The 22,588-nt window shown below is 40.1% G+C and overlaps 1 protein-coding gene across 1 annotated transcript in view; it reads left to right on the top strand.

The window, feature by feature from the left end:
• Dscam1 (Down syndrome cell adhesion molecule 1) overlaps positions 1 to 22,588 on the top strand; it is a 1,447,516-nt gene that overhangs the window by 1,350,189 nt on the left and 74,739 nt on the right. Inside the window, exon 42 of the mRNA XM_071666240.1 lies at positions 18,958 to 19,003. Within this exon, the coding sequence (XP_071522341.1) occupies positions 18,958 to 19,003 (46 nt within the window). The remainder of the gene's footprint in view (positions 1 to 18,957; positions 19,004 to 22,588) is intronic.

Raw genomic sequence — 22,588 nt, 5'->3', positions numbered from 1 at the left:
TTTTCGTTGTTTCAGAGTCATGTTTTGGGGGTATGTTACAAACTGGCGAAAAATACTGGCACAGGCCCTATCTGCCAATTGTTTCTGGGGTAGGAGCAAAAAAATTCTACCTCTGTATTTCCTGTGTCATAGAAGGCAACTAAGGGGACTGGAGCTGGGAGTTGGAACTTCCCCTTTTCTTATTTCAATTTCTAAAAGAAGGAACGGAAGAAGGAGTCAAACAGGGATTGCTCATCCCCTTTGAAGGTTCATGCTTGGATGTCTAAATGTGTGTGGATGTAACCAAGATCTGGCTTTGGGTGAAACAAAGCTCAAAGGCAAAGAGGTTGAATGGTTTGGAAACATCATAGGAGTAAAGCCAAGGGATGATGAGAGGATAAAACCTTAGAAGGGAGTAGCACTACTCCTGAAGCAGGAGTTGTGGGAGTGAAACAAAGCTCAAAGGCAAAGAGGTTGAATGGTTTGGAAACATCATAGGAGTAAAGCCAAGGGATGATGAGAGGATAAAACCTTAGAAGGGAGTAACACTACTCCTGAAGCAGGAGTTGTGGGAGTGTGTGATAGAGTGTAATAAAGTAAATTCTAAATTGATGTGGATAGAAATAAAAGTGGATTGTAAAGATGGGAGATTATTAGTGCTTATGCATCTGGTCCCTCACCACTTTGCCCATAAACAGAATATCAAAAAACACATTCCTAGATGCAGACTTACCTTTGCCAGAAACCTTACATCCTCTTCTCTTCCTAATTGCACATGTTCCTTACTCCCCTATTAAAAAACTTCACTGCATTTAGTAATACCATTCAGTCCACTTTCTCCAGATGCTTAAATTGCCTATAAAGATCACTTTCTTCCTCCAAATACTTTAGCAAATTTTCAGAGCACACACTTCGTCCACTCTGCCCTATATTTATATATGCATAAATAATTAAGAACCACTCAGGTCATACACCAGATCCTGAACTTATCATGCTAATTTAATCAAGTAGTGAAAACTTCCTGAATTTACTTGGGACATACCCTATCACATGAAATATACTAGCTAAATCCCAGTGACCTTCTCTTTGATCTAAAGGATAACACCACCTACAGTATTTTCTTGAGACATATTTTGCTGTACATTGCATCTTTAATGCTAATTGGCTAAAAAGGTTAATTTATTTGGTGTGGAAGATTCACCTGGTATCATCATAGATAATTCATTTTTGGTATTCACCATTATTTTGAAATGGTATTTTTGTTGTCAACTATGCTAAACAGCTTAGGTTACTTAAGGTCTACACATGAAATACATCTTAAGAGCATCTAACAATTAACTAGATCAGCTGATTAAACTGGAGTAAGTTTATACATTCTATTTCTCAATAAATATACATGTATTTGGTACAGTATGTTTATTCTTACAAAACACAGGTATTATATTCAGTACTGTATTGTGAAACCAAGGATGTTAGTCAATTCTGCAACCCAATTTTAGGTAGGTATTTTCCAAATCTGCATGCTAACATTTTGGTATTTTTTTATAAAATGCATTTAGTACAGGCTTTAAATTGTATTGCAAGGGACTTTTGCATATAAGATATATAAAATAAATTTACTAAGAATTTTATCAAAATTTTTTGAGTATTATACAGCGTAACATCTTGTTTACTGTAACCTATGATAAAGCAAGTGAATATATCCTGCAGATCTTTTGAATATATCTGACAAATGAATGAGCATTTGAAAATCCAAAACTGTAATACTGTTTCTACAAAATGCTGATGTAAGTAATATAAAGCAACCTTTTAAATCTTTCACATTCCAGTGATATATTTGATAGAGATTGACTTTCATTTGCTTTCTTAGAGATAGTCAAGTATATAAATTGTTTGTCAGGATATATTTCACCAGATTCTCTACTGCTATAGGAATTTCAAAGGAATCATTACTGTACTTCACTATACTTGGTTTAAATCACATGTACATAGCATGTCGAATGCACCTTGGCTGTTACTGTTCTATTTGTTTCTTTCACTGTTTTCATTGTTGAGAATAGCACTTATTCCTGAGGTGCTCTGGTGTTATAAGATCAATGAGAATGTCTAATTTCTTTTACATTTTTAAGCAGTAAAACTCATGAAGAAAATGTGTGAAATTCAGGTAGAATATAGTAATCTTTTGTTTTGCTTACCTTTCCATTAAGTCTAAAGAATTTTTACCATTTACTTTAATTAATAAAGGTTATTTTTAAAACAAACATTTCTTAAAGAGAGAGAAGAATTATATGACATGCATTTTATATATTCATTGATTTATATTATTATACTTTGTCGCTGTCTCCCGCGTTAGCGAGGTAGCACAAGGAAACAGATGAAAGAATGGCCCAACCCACCCACATACACATGTATATACATATACGTCCACACATATACATACCTATGCATCTCAATGTATACATATATATATACACACACCGACACATACATATATACACATGTGCATAATTCATACTGTCTGCCCTTATTCATTCCTGTTGCCACCCCGCCACACATGAAATAATAACCCCCTCCCCCTGCATATGCACGAGGTAGTGCTAGGAAAAGACAACAAAGGCCACATTCGTTCACACTCAGTCTCTAGCTGTCATATGTAATGCACCGAAACCACAGCTCCCTTTCCACATCCAGGCCCACAGAACTTTCCATGGTTTACCCCAGACGCTTCACATGCCCTGGTTCAATCCACTGACAGCACGTCAACCCCAGTATACCATATCGTTCCAATTCACTCTATTCCTTGCACGCCTTTCACCCTCCTGCATGTTCAGGCCTCGATCTCTCAAAATCTTTTTCACTCCATCTTTCCAACTCCAATTTGGTCTCCCACTTCTCCTTGTTCCCTCCACCTCTGACACATATATCCTCTTTGTCAATCTTTCCTCACTCATTCCCTCCATGTGACCAAACCATTTCAAAACACCCTGTTCTGCTCTCTCAACCACACTCTTTTTATTACCACACATCTCTCTTACCCTTTCATTACTTACTCGATCAAAACACCCACACCCAGGGTTCCCAGGCCACTGGGAAAATGAGAAAAACCCGGGAATTTTTATTTGAGGTGCTCCCGGCCAGGAAAAGGCCTGGAAAACGTGTAAAATTGAAAATGTCCAGGAAAAACCCTTGAAACGGAAGTTAGGAAAAGGTTACTTCCCTTGGGCCTCATTTGTCCCTCGTTTTCGTACCCTGAATATACTTTATTGCTACATTGTGGCTTTTTTGTAGGGCAAGTTGTATGGTACAAATCGAACTGAAATCGCGGTCTCGATAGCAGTTGCTCACATCTGTTATGGAGTAATGAAAGCAATGGTTAATAATAATTGTGATGGCCAATTTTTTGAAAAAACGTGCTTCGCATTTGCCAAGTCAACTCTTATTGACTCAGATTGGGTTAAAGTCTTTTTTTCCCAATGCAGTATTGTTAAATACAAATACGTTCAGAGATTGCAAAATTTTTATAAATAGCGCATGTTTACTTTCAAAGCGTTTAGTTAGCATTGAATTGGAACCAAGAACTTTAACAAGAGAGAAACATCAAGAATTAAGAGTATGGGTGATGAAAATGAATTTTTACCAAACTTAGGATAACAGTGATCTTTCTGGAAATCCTTTGAATGCTATAGATTTCAAATATTTTAGGTAAACGGCCTTAGTCACAGTGCTGAGTCAGAAAATTTCTGTATCATGCAAATTGGTCATCTTGTAGCTTATAAAGCATTGAAAGCCAGCCTCATACAAAAAGCTCTTGATAGTCCTGTCAATACAAGTCCAATCCTAAATCATTAGAACTAACATGGTAACTAAGTTATAACTGTGTTCAATAGAACAAACACAAACCAATGATCACTGTTATCCACATGGTTTGTCCATTGAAGTCCATTTAAGATTAAGTGGGCTGAAAATCCTGTAGAAAATATCCTGGAAAAAGCCTTGAATTTTATGCCAGTAAAAGAGTGGGAACCCTGCACACCACATATTTTCCTCAAACATCTCATTTCCAGCACATCCACCCTCCTCCACACAACTCTATCTATAGCCCACGCCTCAGAGCCACATATCGTTGTTGGAACCACTATTCCTTCAAACATACCCATTTTTGCTTACCAAGATAACGTTCTTGACTTCCACACATTCTTCAGTGCTCCCAGAACTTTCGCCCCCTTCCCCACCCTTTCATTCACTTCTGCTTCCATGGTTCCATCCGCTGCCAAATCCACTCCCAGATATCTAAAACACTTCACCAAAACCCTTCATACATATGCATTTTTTTTTTTTTTTTTTTATACTTTGTCGCTGTCTCCCGTGTTTGCGAGGTAGCGCAAGGAAACAGACGAAAGAAATGGCCCCCCCCCCCATACACATGTACATACACACGTCCACACACGCAAATATATATACCTACACAGCTTTCCATGGTTTACCCCAGACGCTTCACATGCCTTGATTCAATCCACTGACAGCACGTCAACCCCTGTATACCACATCGCTCCAATTCACTCTATTCCTTGCCCTCCTTTCACCCTCCTGCATGTTCAGGCCCCGATCACACAAAATCTTTTTCACTCCATCTTTCCACCTCCAATTTGGTCTCCCTCTTCTCCTCGTTCCCTCCACTTCCGACACATATATCCTCTTGGTCAATCTTTCCTCACTCATTCTCTCCATGTGCCCATACCATTTCAAAACACCCTCTTCTGCTCTCTCAACCACGCTCTTTTTATTTCCACACATCTCTCTTACCCTTACGTTACTTACTCGATCAAACCACCTCACACCACACATTTTCCTCAAACATCTCATTTCCAGCACATCCATCCTCCTGCGCACATCTCTATCCATAGCCCACGCCTCGCAACCATACAACATTGCTGGAACCACTATTCCTTCAAACATACCCATTTTTGCTTTCCGAGATAATGTTCTCGACTTCCACACATTTTTCAAGGCTCCCAAAATTTTCGCCCCCTCCCCCACCCTATGATCCACTTCCGCTTCCATGGTTCCATCCGCTGACAGATCCACTCCCAGATATCTAAAACACTTCACTTCCTCCAGTTTTTCTCCATTCAAACTCACCTCCCAACCGACTTGACCCTCACCCCTACTGTACCTAATAACCTTGCTCTTATTCACATTTACTCTTAACTTTCTTCTTCCACACACTTTACCAAACTCAGTCACCAGCTTCTGCAGTTTCTCACATGAATCAGCCACCAGCGCTGTATCATCAGCGAACAACAACTGACTCACTTCCCAAGCTCTCTCATCCCCAACAGACTTCATACTTGCCCCTCTTTCCAGGACTCTTGCATTTACCTCCCTAACAACCCCATCCATAAACAAATTAAACAACCATGGAGACATCACACACCCCTGCCGCAAACCTACATTCACTGAGAACCAATCACTTTCCTCTCTTCCTACACGTACACATGCCTTACATCCTCATATACAGACATATACATATATACACATGTACATATTCATACATGCTGCCTTCATCCATTGCTTCTGCCACCCCACCACACATGAAATGGCACCCCCCTTCACATGCATGCCCGCAAGGAAGTGCTAGGAAAAGACAACAAATGCCACATTTGGTCACACAGCTCCCTTTCCACATCCAGGCCCCACAAAACTTTCCATGGTTTACCCCAAAAGCTTCACATGCCCTGTTTCACATGTCCTGGTTTAATCCATTGACAGCATGTCGACCCTGGTATACCACATCGATCCAATGCACTCTATTTCTTGCACGCCTTTCACTCCTGTATGTTCAGGCCCCGGTCACTCAAAATCTTTTTCACTCCATCCTTCCACCTCCAGTTTGGTCTCCCATTTCTCCTCATTCCCTCCACCTCTGATACATATATCCTCTTTGTCAATCTATCCTCACTTATTCTCTCAATGTGACCAAACCATCTCAATACACCCTCTTCTGCTCTCTCAACCACACTCTTTTTATTACCACACATCTCTCTTACCCTTACATTACTTACTCGATCAAACCACCTCACATCACACATTGTCCTCAAACATCTCATTTCCAACACATCAACCCTCCTCCACACAACCCTATCTATAGCCCATGCCTCACAACCATATAACATTGTTGGAACCACTATTCCTTCAAACATACCCATTTTTGCTTTCCGAGATAACGTTCTCGCCTTCCACACATCGTTCAACACTCCCAGAACCTTCACCCCCTCCCCACCCTGTGACTCATTTCCACTTCCATGGTTCCATCCGCTACCAAATCCACTCCCAGATATCGAAAACACTTCACTTCCTCCAGTTTTTCTCCATTCAAACTTACCTCCCAATTTACTTGTCCCTCAACCCTACTGAACCTAATAACCTTGTTCTTATTCACATTTACTCTCAGCTTTCTTCGTTCAAACAATTTACCAAACTCAGTCACCAGCTTCTGCAGTTTCTCACACGAATCAGCCACCAGCGCTGTATCATCAGCGAACAACTCCTGCCTCACTTCCTAAGCCCTCCTATCCACAACAGACTGCATACTTGCTCCTCTCTCCAAAACTCTTGCATTCACCTCCTTAACAACCCAATCCATAAACAGATTTAACAACCATGGATACATCACTCACCCCCGCCACAAACTGACATTCACTGGGAACCAGTCACTTTCCTCTCTTCCTACACGTACAAATGCCATACATCCTCGATAAAAACTTTTCACTGCTTCTAGCAACTTACCTCCCACACCATATACTCTTAATACCTTCTACAGAGCATCTCTATCAACTCTATCATATGCCTTCTCCAGATCCATAAATGTTACATACAAATCCATTTGCTTTTCTAAGTATTTCTCACATACATTCTTCAAAGCAAACACCTGATCCACACATCCTCTACCACTTCTGAAACCACACTGCTCTTCACCAATCTGATGATCCATACATGCCTTCACCCTCTCAATCAATACTCTCTTATATAATTTCCCAGGAATACTCAACAAACTTATACCTCTGTAATTTGAACACCCACCTGTATCCTCTTTGCCTTTGTACATTGGCACTATGCATGCATTCTACCAATCCTCGGGCTTTCCACCATGAACCATACATACATTGAATATCCTTACCAACCAGTCAGTAACACAGTCACCCCCTTTTTTTAATAAATTCCACAGCAACAGCAATACCATCCAAATCTGCCCCCTTGCCGGCTTTCATCTTCCGCAAAGCATTCTCTACCTCTTCTCTGTTTACCAAATCATTCTCCCTAACCCGTTCACGTTGCACACCACCTCAATCAAAACACTCTATATGTGCCAGTCTATCAACGAACACATTCAACAAACCTTGAAAATACTCACTCCATCTCTTTCTCGCTTCACCACTACTTGTTATTACCTCCCCATTAGCCTCCATCACCGATGTTCCCATTTGTTCTCTTGTCTTATGCACTTTATTTACCTCCTTCCAAAACATCATTTTATTTTACCTAAAGTTTAATGATACTCTCTCACCCCAACCCTCATTTACCCTCTTTTTCACCTCTTGCACCTTTCTCTTGACCTCCTGCCTCTTTCTTTTATACATCTCCCAGCCATTCAAACTACTTCCCTGTAAAAATTGTCCAAACACCTCTCTCTTCTCTTTCACTAACAATCTTACTTCTTCATCCCACCAATGACACCCTTTCTAATCTGCCCACCTCCCACCTTTCTCATACCACAAGCATCATTTGCACAAGCCATCACTGCTTCCCTAAATACAACCTATTCCTCCCCCACTCCCCTTATGTCATTTGCTCTTACCTTTTTCCATTCTGCACTCAATTCTCACAAGTCTCCTTTCCAAGCTCACTTACTCTCACCACTCTCTTCATCCCAACATTCTGTCGTCTTTTCTGAAAACCTCTACAAATGGGCATAGGCTGTAGATGGGGTTGTGCAGACGAGGGTGGATGTGTTGGAAATGAAATGTTTGAGGACAATATGTAGTGTAAGGTGGTTTGATCGAGTAAGTAATGATAGGGTAAGAGAAATGTGTGGCAATAAAAGGAATGTGGTTGAGAGAGCAGAAGGGGGTGTATTTAAATAGTTTGGTCATACGGAGAGAATAAGTGAGGAAAGATTGACAAAGAGGATATATGTGTCCGAGGTGGAGGGAATGAGAAGTGGGAGACCATATTGGAGGTGCAAGGATGGAATGAAAAAGATTTTGAGTGATCAGGGCCGGAACATACAGGAGGGTTAAAGGCGTGCAAGGAATAGAGTGAATTGGAATGATGTGGTATACCGGGGTCGGCGTGCTGTCAATGGAAATGGCAAATAGTATGAAAGAAAAAGAAAAGATATATATTTTTTTTTTTTTTTTTTTTCAAACTATTCGCCATTTCCCGTGTTAGCGAGGTAGCATTAAGAACAGAGGACTGGGCCGTTGAGGGAATATCCTCACCTGGCCCCCTTCTCTGTTCCTTCTTTTGGGGGAAAAGAAAAAAAACGAGAGGGGAGGATTTCCAGCCCCCCGCTCCCTCCCCTTTTAGTCGCCTTCTATGACACGCAGGGAATACGTGGGAAGTATTGTTTCTCCCCCATCCCTGGGGATAGGGGAGAAAGAATACTTCCCCCGCATTGCTCACGTGTCGTAGAAGGTGACTAAAGGGAATGAGAGCGGGGGGCTGGAAACCCACTGCTCCTTGTATTTTAACTTTCTAAAAGGGGAAACAGAAGAAGGAGTCACGCGGGGAGTGCTCATCCTCCTCGAAGGCTCAGATTGGGGTGTCTAAATGTGTGTGAATGTAACCAAGATGAGAAAAAAGGAGAGATAGGTAGTATGTTTGAGGAAAGGAACCTGAATGTTTTGGCTCTGGGTGAAACGATGCTCAAGGGTAAAGGGGAAGAGTGGTTTGGGCGTAAAGTCAGGGGTTAGTGAAAGGACAAGAGCAAGAATAGCACTACTCCTGAAACAGGAGTGATGGGAGTATGTGACAGAGTGTAAGAAAGTAAACTCTAGATTGATAAGGGTAAAACAGAAAGTGGATGGAGAGAGAGATGGGTGATTATTGGTGCATATGCACCTGGGCATGAGAAGAATGATCATGAGAGGCAAGTGTTTTGGGAGCAGCTGAGTGAGTGTGTTAGTAGTTTTGATGCACGAGACCGGGTTATAGTGATGGGTGATTTGAATGCAAAGTGAGTAATGTGGCAGTTGAGGGAATAATTGGTGTACATGGGTGTTCAGTTTTGTAAACGGAAATGGTGAAGAGCTTGTAGATTTATGTGCTGAAAAAGGACTGGTGATTGGAAATACCTGGTTTAAAAAGAGAGATATACATAAGTATACATATGTAAGTAGGAGAGATGGCCAGAGAGTGCTATGGGATTACGTGTTAATTGATAGGCGTGCGAAAGAGAGACTTTTGGATGTTGATGTGCTGAGAGGTGCAACTGGAGGGAAGTCTGATCATTATCTTGTGGAGGCAAAGGTGAAGATTTGTAGAGGTTTTCAGAAAAGAAAAGAGAATGTTGAGGTGAAGAGAATGATGAGAGTAAGTGAGCTTGGGAAGGAGACTTGTGTAAGGAAGTACCAGGAGAGACTGAGTACAGAATGGAAAAAGGTGAGAACAAAGGACATAAGGGGAGTGGGGAGGAATAGGATGTATTTAGGGAAGCAGTGATGGCTTGCAGAAAAGATGCTTGTGGCATGAGAAGCGTGGGAGGTGGGCAGATTAGAAAGGGTCGTGAGTGGTGGGATGAAGAAGTAAGATTATTAGTGAAAAAGAGGCAGGAGGTCAAAAGAAAGGTGCAAGAGGTAAAAAAGAGGGCAAATGAGAGTTGGGGTGAGATAGTATCATTAGATTTTAGGGAGAATAAAAAGATGTTTTGGAAAGAGGTAAATAAAGTGCGTAAGACAAGGGAACAAATGGGAACTTCAGTGAAGGGGGCTAATGTGGAGGTGATAACAAGTAGTGGTGATGTGAGAAGGAGATGGAGTGAGTATTTTAAAGGTTTATTGAATGTGTTTGATGACAGAGTGGCAGATATAGGGTGTTTTGGTCGAGGTGGTGTGCAAAGTGAGAGGGTTAGGGAGAATGATTTGGTAAACAGAGAAGAGGTAGTAAAAGCTTTGCGAAAGATCAAAGCTGGCAAGGCAGCAGGTCTGGATGGTATTGCAGTGGAATTTATTAAAAAAGGGGGTGACTGTATTGTTGACTGGTTGGTAAGGTTATTTAATGTGTGTATGACTCATGGTGAGGTGCCTGAGGATTGGTGGAATGCTTGCATAGTGGCCATTGTACAAAGGCAAAGGGGATAAAAGTGAGTGCTCAAATTACAGAGGTATAAGTTTGTTGAGTATTCCTGGTAAATTATATGGGAGGGTATTGGTTGAGAGGGTGAAGGCATGTACAGAGCATTAGATTGGGAAAGAGCAGTGTGGTTTCAGAAGTGGTAGAGGATGTGTGGATCAGGTGTTTACTTTGAAGAATGTATGTGAAAAATACTTAGAAAAGCAAATGGATTTGTATGTAGCATTTATGGATCTGGAGAAGGCATATGACAGAGTTGATAGAGATGCTCTGTGGAAGGTATTAAGAATATATGGTGTGGGAGGCAAGTTGTTAGAAGCAGTGAAAAGTTTTTATCGAGGATGTAAGGCATGTGTACGTGTAGAAAGAGAGGAAAGTGATCGGTTCCCAGTAAATGTTGGTTTGCGGCAGGGGTGTGTGAAGTCTCCATGGATGTTTAATTTGTTTATGGATGGGGTTGTTAGGGAGGTGAATGCAAGAGTTTTGGAAAGAGGTGCAAGTATGCAGTCTGTTGTGGATGAGAGAGCTTGGGAAGTGAGTCAGTTGTTGTTCGCTGATGATGCAACGCTGGTGGCTGATTCAGGTGAGAAACTGCAGAAGCTGGTGACTGAGTTTGGTAAAGTGTGTGAAAGAAGAAAGCTGAGAGTAAATGTGAATAAGAGCAAAGTTATTAGGTACAGTAGGGTTGAGGGACTGGGAGGTAAGTTTGAATGGAGAAAAACTGGAGGAAGTGAAGTGTTTTAGATATCTGGGAGTGGATCTGGCAGCAGATGGAACCATGGAAGCGGAAGTGAATCATAGGATGGGGGAGGGGGCAAAAGTTCTGGGAGCGTTGAAGAATGTGTGGAAGTTGAGAACATTATCCCGGAAAGCAAAAATGGGTATGTTTGAAGGAATAGTGGTTCCAACAATGTTCTATGGTTGCGAGGCTTGGCCTATAGATAGAGTTGTGCAGAGGAGGGTGGATGTGCTGGAAATGAGATGTTTGAGGACAATATGTGGTGTGAGGTGGTTTGATCGAGTAAGTAATAATAGGGTAAGAGAGATGTGTGGCAATAAAAAGAGTGTGGTTGAGAGAGCAGAAGAGGATGTTTTGAAATAGTTTGGTCACATGGAGAGGATGAATGAGGAAAGATTGACCAAAAGGATATATGTGTCAGAGGTGGAGGGAACGAGGAGAAATGGGAGACCAAATTGGAGGACGGAAGATGGAGTGAAAAACCTTTTGAGTGAACAGGGCCTGAACATGCAGGAGGGTGAAAGGAGTGCAAGGAATAGAGTGAATTAGAACGATGTGGTATACCACGGTCGACGTGCTGTCAATGTATTGAACCAGGGGCATGTGAAGCATCTTGGGTAAACCATGGAAAGTTCTGTGGGGCCTGGATGTGGAAAGGGAGCTGTGGTTTTGGTGCATTATTACATGACAGCTAGAGACTGAGTGTGAACGAATGTGGCCTTTTTTGACTTTTCGTAGCGCTACCTCACACACATGAGGGGGGAGGGGGTAGTTATTTCATGTGTGGCGGGGTGGTGATGGGAATGAATAAAGGCAGACAGTATGAATTACGTACATGTGTATATATGTATATGTCTGTGTGTATATATATATGTATACATAGAAATGTGTAGGTATGTATATTTGCGTGTGTGGACGTGTATGTATATACATGTGTATGTGGGTGGGTTGGGCCATTCTTTCATCTGTTTCCTTGCGCTACCTCACTAACGCAGGAGACAGCGACAAAGTGAAATAAATAAAATAAAATTATATATATTTTTCTCTTTTTTCTTTTCCACCTAATTTCCTTTCCCAGATTAGCAAGGTAGTATCAGAAACAAACAATCAGTGGCCTTATTTGCACACATCCTATCTCTAGCTCTAATGTATGATATACCAAAACTAGAGTCCCATCCACAGCTGAGACCCACAGACTAATGTATAGTTTATCTTGACCTTTTCCCATACCCTGGTTAAGCCCATTAACAGCATGTCATCTCCTATATATCGTATCACTCATCTTTTATGAAACATGTGTCTCTTGCAGTCCTGAATGTTTAAGCCCCGATATTCCAGAACCCCCCTTTACTTCATTGTTCCATCTCCTAGTAGGTCTCTCCCTCCCCCTTTTTTCTTTCTTTTCTCACACATAGAAAGTCTTGGTCAGTCTCTATTCACATATCCTTGTATTTCAGTACACCTGCTCAGCTTACTACCACACCTCTTTCTGACAAAATCATTTCTTATATAATCAACCCACCTTGTGGCATAAGGCCTTAGCCATTTCACTTCCATCACATCAAACCTATTCCTTTCATTTGTTATCAATGCCTATGACTTAATACGACAGTAGTGGGGGTTACTAAACATTCAAACATTCCCATCTTTGGCCTTACAGACAAAGACTTCTTCCACTTGCTCCTCACACACTTAGGATCTTAATCTGCTTTTCCATCCTGTGGCTTAATTCAGCTCCATTTGCTGTTATTTCCACTCCCATACACCTAAAGCTCTCCATTTTTTTCTCATTCTCCTTTTGTTTTTTTTTGCCGTTGTCTCCCATGTTTGCGAGGTAGCGCAAGGAAACAGACAAAAGAAATGGCCCAACCCACCCCCCTACACATGTATATACATACACGTCCACACACGCAAATATACATACCCATACATCTCAATGTACACATATATATACACACACAGACACATACATATATACACATGCACACAGTTCACACTGTCTGTCTTTATTCATTCCCATCGCCACCTCGCCACACATGGAATAACATCCCCCTCCCCCCTCATGTGTGCGAGGTAGCGCTAGGAAATGACAACAAAGGCCCCAGTTCATTCACACTCAGTCTCTAGCTGTCATGCAATAATTCCCGAAACCACAGCTCCCTTTCCACATCCAGGCCCCACAGAACTTTCCATGGTTTACCCCAGACGCTTCACATGCCCCAGTTCAATCCACTGACAGCACGTCGACCCCTGTATACCACATCGATCCAATTTACTCTATTCCTTGCCCGCCTTTCACCCTCCTGCATGTTCAGGCCCCGATCACTCAAAATCTTTTTCACTCCATCTTTCCACCTCCAATTTGGTCTCCCACTTCTCCTCGTTCCCTCCACCTCTGACACATATATCCTCTTGGTCAATCTTTCCTCACTCATTCTCTCCATGTGCCCAAACCATTTCAAAACACCCTCTTCTGCTCTCTCAACCACGCTCTTTTTATTTCCACACATCTCTCTTACCCTTACATTACTTACTTGATCAAACCACCTCACACCACACATTGTCCTCAAACATCTCATTTCCAGCACATCCACCCTCCTGCACACAACTCTATCCATAGCCCACGCCTCGCAACCATACAACATTGTTGGAACCACTATTCCTTCAAACATACCCATTTCTGCTTTCGGAGATAATGTTCTCGACTTCCACACATTCTTCACGGCTCCCAGGATTTTCGCCCCCTCCCCCACCCTATGATTCACTTCCGCTTCCATGGTTCCATCCGCTGCCAGATCCACTCCCAGAAATTTAAAACACTTTACTTCCTCCAGTTTTTCTCCATTCAAACTTAACCTCCCAATTGACTTGACCCTCAACCCTACTGTACCTAATAACCTTGCTCTTATTCACATTTACTCTTAACTTTCTTCTTTCACACACTTTACCAAACTCAGTCACCAACTTCTGCAGTTTCTCACGTGAATCAGCCACCAGCCACCACACATCCTCTACCTCTTCTGAAACCACACTGCTCTTCCCCAATCTGATGCTCTGTACATGCCTTCACCCTCTCAATCAATACCCTCCCATATAATTTACCAGGTATACTCAACAAACTTATACCTCTGTAATTTGAGCACTCACTCTTATCCCCTTTGCCTTTGTACAATGGCACTATGCACGCATTCCGCCAATCCTCAGGCACCTCACCATCAATCATACATACATTAAATAACCTTACCAACCAGTCAACAATACAGTCACCCCTTTTTTAATAAATTCCACTGCAATACCATCCAAACCTACTGCCTTGCCGGCTTTCATCTTGCACAAAGCTTTTACTACCTCTTCTCTGTTTACCAAATCATTTTCCCTAACCCTCTCACTTTGCATACCACCTCAACCAAAACACCCTATATCTGCCACTCTATCATCACACACATTCAACAAACCTTCAAAATACTCACTCCATCTCCTTCTCACATCACCACTACTTGTTTCCATTTTAGACACATTTAAACCATCCTAATTCATCCTTGCTGCACCTCTTTACCTTACTTTCATTCATTTTTACTTTCAGCTTTCTTCTTACACACACTTGCAAACTCTGCCACCACATTTTATTGTTTCTTTTTGGAGTCTGCCATCAGAGCTGTGATGTCTGCAAACAGCACACACACACACACATATACACACACACACACACACACACACACACACACACACACACACACACACACACACCCATCACAAGGTTACTGCTGACCTACCTCTTGCTCAAAGATCCTTCCATAAACATATTAAACAGCCATGATGGCATCACACATCCTTGATGCAGACCTACCTTCACTTGGAACAACTCACCCTCATCTCTTCCTCACTGCACAAATACTGTACTTCCCTGGTAAAAACTCCTTACTGCATGTAGTAACCATCCATTTACCCCATATATCTGTATCATTTTCCATAATGTCGATCTCTCAATCATATCAAATGCTTTTTTCAAGATCCACGTGTCATGTGATGTATTACTCACAAGCAAACACCTTGTCCACACACCCTCTACCTCTCTTGAAGCCACATTGCTTCTCCCCAATTAAGTGCTCATACATAACAACCAACTCTCAGTCTGTACGTTGCCATACTCCTTATCAGGTATACTAAATAGGCTAAGTATGATCTGAACATTCTTTTTTCTCTCCTTTTCTTTATAGAAGGACATTTATACATGCACTTCACCATTCCTCAGGCACCTCACCTTGGGCCATATGTATATCAAACATGAATAAGCAGTCAGCAATGCTGCCATTCCCTCCCTTAAGAAACTTAACTGCAGTTGCACCATTTATTGATACACCTCATTTTGTCCTGTAATTCTCTATTTGTATTGGCATATGGGGAGTTTAATGCTCGTCAGACCCCATCTCTTGAAAGTTTTCTGCTGTCATACAACTTAAAATTTATGTATGTTTGTATTGACCCTGTCCTCACGTCATATACTATTCATCCATCACTTTTATACAGTAAAAGTACATCTATATATCTTTTTAAATGTTTCTTATTTGATTTCAAGTTATGGCCTCTAGTTGCTTTATCCCTACATATATTGAAGACCTATTCACTAGCAATATCATCATTCTTAAAAACTTAAGGTTGTGAGGCAATATCATCACTCTTAAAAACTTAAGGTTGTGACCAGGTCACCCATCACTCTTTTCTCTTCCAAGGTAGGCAGATTTAGAGCCTTTAGCCTTTCCTTATAATTCATCTCTCTCAGTTCTAGTACCATCTTTGTTACTCTCTTCTAGCCCTTCTCTCTTAACTCGTAATTTTGGCCTTGTATAGTATATGAAGAGCATGCTAAATATTTCCATATCTATATACTTGCAAGCTCTTTTAATATTTGTCAGTAGATAGTTGGTCTTCTTAAGTATTCTCCTGATGTGAGACACTAGCAATATTTTGATGCCCAAGCTCTCACTCATCCTTGTTTTTCATCTGCATACATAATTAAGTGGAACACCTTACCTTTCGGCAAGTCATTTACTTAGATCAAGAAGAATAATGGTCCTGGTACAAAACCCTGTTGTACTCTGATGTTCCTCTTAATCCATTAGAGGAAGTTCTTTGATGTTCCTTTCTTATGTTCCTTTCTACCGAGATAATCTTGTATCCACTGAAGGAGTTTACCCCTTATTCCTGACTGATGTTCTAGATTCTTAGTCAGCATCCCATTTGGTATACTGTCAAATGCCTTCTGGCAGTTCAGATGCAAACACTCCACTTAGCCTTCCTTTTTGTCTAAGACAGAGCTTGCTCACTCATTGAAATCTAAGAGGTGTGTTACACATGACATCTTTTTCTAAAACCATGCTGTCTCTCACTTAGGTAATTTCCATAACCTGACAGGCTATACTTATTGGTGAGGCTGATCTGTAGTTAGTTTCCTACTCCTAATCTCTTTTCTTATAAATAGTTATGATATTTGCCCCTTTTCTAATCCCAAAGCACTCTGCCTCTCACTAATGACATTTCAAATAGTATTTCAAGAGGTTTATATAGCATATCTCCATATATTTTCAGCACACGTAGTGAAATTTCATCAGGATCATGAGCCTTTTAATGTTCTATTAAGGTCCTTTCTAGATATCTCAATGTCATCATAACCATAATCTTACTGGTGTTATAGCTATAGTGTCTTCCACAGCAAAAGCATGAACTTGTTATTATGTTCTTTACATATCCTTGAATCAGCCTCAACAATTCTTTCCTCCGAATCTCTCATTAGCTACTGTTTAACTGAAGAGTGACTCCAGATGAATTTGTTAAAAAGTTTTGGATTTTCTCCTGCCTTGACCACAATACTCTTTTCAAAGTTTCTTTGTTCCTCCTTTCTTTTTTGGCCATACTCATTCCTTGCTAACTCACACTTTGCAAATGCTGACTGGATGCCATTTGTATCTCTGCCACTGTACGTCTTCAAGCTTCTTTACTCTAACAACTTTTGTTAAACCATTCTTTCCTCTTTCTTAATATTCTTTGTACAGTATATCAAATTTTCACAGAACTTCTCACCACACTGCTGTGATTCCTGACTACTGAACTCCATTTCCAGATCTGTTACTATAGATCTCCCTTTCTTGCACCCTTTGAAATAGGCTTACAATTCATTTTTTATCATTCCCAAACCACTTCATCCTCATACTTTTCAACTTTGGTTTGCTCAGAGCCAGAACATCCAGATTTTTTTCATTAGATGTAGCACTTTTCACACTCTTCATCATGGTTACAACTATTCATATTCCAACACCCCAGCCTGGGCTTTTTTTTGGAAAATCTTTGCTTGACTCCTGCAATTCCTGCTTCTGCCAATTGGTTAACCTCTGTGATGTACAAGAAATGCATGGGAAGTATTTTTTCTTCCCTTTTCCTAGGAATACCATACCCTACCTTCATTGGAAACACACAAAGCCTCTGATGTAAGAGGACATTAAATTTGTGCCAATGAGCTCAAGGGATATGCCCAAAGCATACAAATTATATCATTACACCATTATGTTAACTCAGATAGCACTGCAGACAGACAGCTAGAATCTCCATACCGTGGGTTTTACATTAAACCACAGTGTCAGATGAGTTACACGTACTAAAAGTGATATTATGAGTATTATTATCATCCCTCAGTGTTTGACAAGGGTGAGTCTTGCAAAAATAATGTTTTCTTTTTTTTAACATTAAAAGAAACTGGGTTTGTAATGTTTATATTTTGAAGCTGATTCAAATACTAGCTGAACAAAATCTTATTATAACCCAGAGTATGGAAGAACTGTAACTGTCAGAGATATTTTTGCATTTGTTATATATGCTCTCTCACATCAAAGTGGAGTATCATTTTTTAGTGAACAAGTGGCTTTCTTAGTCTGCAACTCAACTGAGATTTTAATTTCCAAGCACCATTTCTTATTCACATATTGGATGAAAATAGTTTCCCTAAGCAAAAGCAAAGGCATTAGAATTTTTGACACTTCCATGGATGCCACACTGTAGCAATGAGTAATGTAATCATGTTTTTTTGTGATGAATAAATTTCACTTCCACAGTTATACCCAGATTTAGCTCCAATAGCAAACAGAATTATATATCATATTCTCATCATTTGGGTTTTGACTTCTGGTAACTATCCCTTGATTTGAGACTAATATGTTGAACTGATGCTGATTCTGGTATCCATGGCTTCAGACTAGCATATGTGCTTAAGGAAGTTTGCAAATTCAGTTACTTGGGGAACTTAGTAATGCCCAGGGCATTACTACCACATAAAAGTATGGTACTTTTGTATTACAGACCACAAACTGCGATGGATTTTTCTCTCTCAGTTAGTAAATGTTTGAGAATTATTAGTTGTAAAGTATGAGCACTTTGCTCTTGAGTTTGGGAAAAATCATTTGTAATATTCTTTCCGAGTTTATGCCATCATACCTAATTATTCTCAGATGGACACTTCCAAGTTTACTTCCCCTTCCTGTTTTAGCTTTCTTAATAAACACTTTATATTCTCAATAGTTCTATTATGGTTCATGATAACTCTTAGAAATTTCTGAATAAGTAATATAAGAGTGTAAAGATTTTCATTAACTTCTTGTGATCTCTTTGGTCTTGTTTGTATTCATGGTCATCTTGATTGCAGTAAGATTGTCAGTTCAGTGCCATGACATTAGCAACAGTGTTATGGAACTTATTTATGAGCTCCTAAGCTTAATTCAGTGCTAATGAATTTCTGTAAAACATCCATAGACTGCAAAACAGTGGATTACTTTATTCTCCAAAGATCACTGATTACTTTGCTTATGAAGCTGGTACTCAAAACAGCAACTTTCCTCTTGCAGTGAAGGCTACCAAGAGCACAGAGGAGATGCGCAAACTCCTGGACAAGTAAGTCCCTGAGAGTAGACTCAAAATGGGCTGCATTTTAGGCTAACAATGCTAAAGGCCTGTGCTCACTTTCTCTGCTTGCCCATTACACTATAGGTATTTAAAGGAATTTATAAAATAGGATCTTAATGGTTCATTAATATGGGAAAGGACAGTGCTGTATGTTATTGCCATTGTTAGTACTTTCAAAATTCTGCATTTACTTTTGTTGCTTGATTTGAAGTTATTTTGATCTATTTATGAAAGTATGTATGTAATGATGTATAGTTATGTTTCATATAGAGTTTCATACATATCATTGCCTATTTTTGAATTTCATGTTGAGAGGTGGACAGTAATGTTAGGGTCTTGTAGTTATCAAAATTTAAGATTCACATGATAAATATTTGAGAGTGAGCCAGTGCCCATATATATATATATATATATATATATATATATATATATATATATATATATATATATATATATATATATATGTATATATATATATATATATATAATACTGAAGTGGTAAACTTGATTGTTAATGTGCTTATTACATCCAATTTGTAAAGTTTTCAAAGTCCAGTCAGACATATCTTGAAAATCTAATGTCAGTGTGTGCTGTGTGTGTGTTATATATGTCTATTTTCCTGGCGCTACCTCACTTAAGCAGGGGGTAGCAACACTATTTCCTGTGTGGTGGGATAGCAACAGGAATGGATGAAGGCAAGCAAGTATGAATATGTGCATGTGTTTATATGCATATGTCTGTGTATGAACATGTATGTGTACACCGAAATGTATATGTATGTATATATGCATGTATGGGCATTTATGTATATGTATGTGAGTGGTTGGGCCATTCTTCGTCTGTTTCCTGGCACTACCTCACTGACGCAGGAAAGAGCTATTAAGTATAATAAGGAGGGTGGATGTGCTGGAAATGAGATGTTTGAGGACAATGTGTGGTGTGAGATGGTTTGATCGAGTAAGTAACGTAAGGGTAAGAGAGATGTGTGGAAATAAAAAGGGCGTGGTTGAGAGAGCAGAAGAGGGTCTTTTGAAATGCTTTGAACACATGGAGAGAATGAGTGAGGAAAGATTGACCAAGAGGATATATGTGTTGGAGATGGAGGGAATGAGGAGAAGTGGGAGACCAAATTGGAGGTGGAAAGATGGAGTGAAAAAGATTTTGTGTGATCGGGGCCTGAACATGCAGGAGGGTGAAAGGAGGGCAAGGAATAGAGTAAATTGGATCGATGTGGTATACCGGGGTTGACGTGCTGTCAGTGGATTGAATCAGGGCATGTGAAGTGTCTGGGGTAAACCATGGAAAGCTGTGTAGGTATGTATATTTGCGTGTGTGGACGTGTATGTATATACATGTGTATGGGGGTGGGTTGGGCCATTTCTTTCGTCTATTTCCTTGCGCTACCTCGCAAACGCGGGAGAGAGCGACAAAGCAAAAAAAAAAAAAAAAAAAAGAATGAAATATATTTATGTAATGTGAGAGGTCACAGTGGTGCATGTGATATAGTATTTGCATACAACCATAAGAAAAATGAAACACTATAAGTTCCGAAGTGCACTTTCATGTAATGATCACATGGTCCGGGGAGATACAAAGATGAAATAGAAGACGTAGAACAGTCAGCTGATATACAAGGAAGAGGTGTAGCTAAGATACCATTGGTAAACAAGTATTACCGGATGGTGGGGTTCAGGTCTGGCATCATGCCTGTCATAAAATTTTTTATTGTGTGGACAGGAAAGGGAACTGTTTACAAATTTTGCTGATGATAAAGTTATCAAGTTTGTATAGACCTTCACTAGTATTAAAGTTACAGTTCTTTGTGTATCAGTAATAGAAGATTCAATGGTATTTCTTGTGGTGAAGGAGTTACAGTTGATAACTGAATTAGCGTAACTCCAGTCAATACACTGTCATCATTACACGAAATTGCACTTGGGAACTTAATGTGTTATTCATTTTCGTTGTGGTTATATATTTTTTTCGTTGCACTTTGTCGCTGTCTCCCGCATTAGCGAGGTAGCACAAGGAAACAGATGGAAGAATGGCCCAATCCCCCCACATACACATGTATACACATAAACGCCCACTCACGCTCATATACACACCTATACATTTCAACATATACATACATATAGATACACAGACATATACATATATACACATATACATATTCATACATGCTGCCTTCATACATTCACGTCACCACCATACCACACATGGATATCTATATATATATATATCCCTGGGGATAGGGGAGAAAGAATACTTCCCACGTATTCCCTGTGTGTCGTAGAAGGCGACTAAAAGGGAAGGGAGCAGGGGACTGGAAATCCTCCCCTCTCATTTTTTCAAATTAATTTTCCAAAAGAAGGAACAGAGAAGGGAGCCAGGTGAGGATATTCCCTTAAAGGCACAGTCCTCTGTTCTTAACGCTACCTCGCTAATGCGGAAAATGGCAAATAGTATGAGAGAAAAGAAAAAAAGATACACATATATATATATATATATATATATATATATATATATATATATATATATATATATATATATATATATTTTTTTTTTTCATACTATTTGCCATTTCCTGCATTAGCAAGGTAGCATTAAGAAGAGAGGACTGGGCCTTACAGGGAATATCCTCACTTGGCCCCTTTCTCTGTTCCTTCTTTTGGAAAATTAAAAAAAACAAGAGGGGAGGATTTCCAGCCACCCGCTCCCTCCCTCCCCTTTTAGTCGCCTTCTACGACACGCAGGAAATACATAGGAAGTATTCTTTCTCCCCTATCCCCAGGGTTAATATATATATATATATATATATATATATATATATTAACCCTGGGGATAGGGGAAAAATTTTTGACCAGTGAGAGATGAATAAAGCAGGCAGCTACTCCCTTGTCTGACCAATGAAAGCTGGTCTCTTCAGGTCGGTTGGCCGTGGTGCTATGTGACGTCATCAGTTCTCATCCTGCTCTCGCAGGGATAGTTCAGATTTCAAGCACTAGGTATCACTAGAAGATCATCAGTCTGCAGGTTCATACTCGGTGATCTCTTCCTGATGTAGAGGGCCTCTAGTATTGGAAGACATATAGGGTTGGGTGAGGTGTCTAATATGGATGTTCTTTTCTCTGTCTCTCTTGTGAGGGTGTTGTGTTGGGAGGATCTCAGGTGCGTCTTTTGGCTCCCATCATATAAATGACGTAAAAAGATGTTGGGACAATTTAATGGTGATCATGCTTATATATGATGAATGAAGTGTGCAGTCCTAGTATGAGCATTGGAATTTGCATATGACATGACTCCTCTTGAATGTCATTGGTCTTGGGTCTGAGTTGTCTTTAAGCAAGAGATGTGATGTTTTCATGCTTTGGTAATAATTAATGAAATCTCTTTTCTGGTCATTGTTGTTAGGCCTCAAGTTTCTCATAATTATGCCCTTGATTGCACATTCATCCCACTTGTATGTGGTGGAAATAAAGGCCATGTAGTAATGGCAGATGGGATCAAAGAGCTCTGTCTGATTTGGGGATGTCTGGTTCAGCAGTTCTGTTATTGTGTGATTTCCTCTG

This window comes from Panulirus ornatus, chromosome 11 (assembly GCF_036320965.1).
Source record: "Panulirus ornatus isolate Po-2019 chromosome 11, ASM3632096v1, whole genome shotgun sequence".
NCBI lineage: Eukaryota > Metazoa > Arthropoda > Malacostraca > Decapoda > Palinuridae > Panulirus > Panulirus ornatus.
Note: the sequence above shows the minus strand (reverse complement) of the source record. Positions and strands in the feature narration are given on the sequence as shown.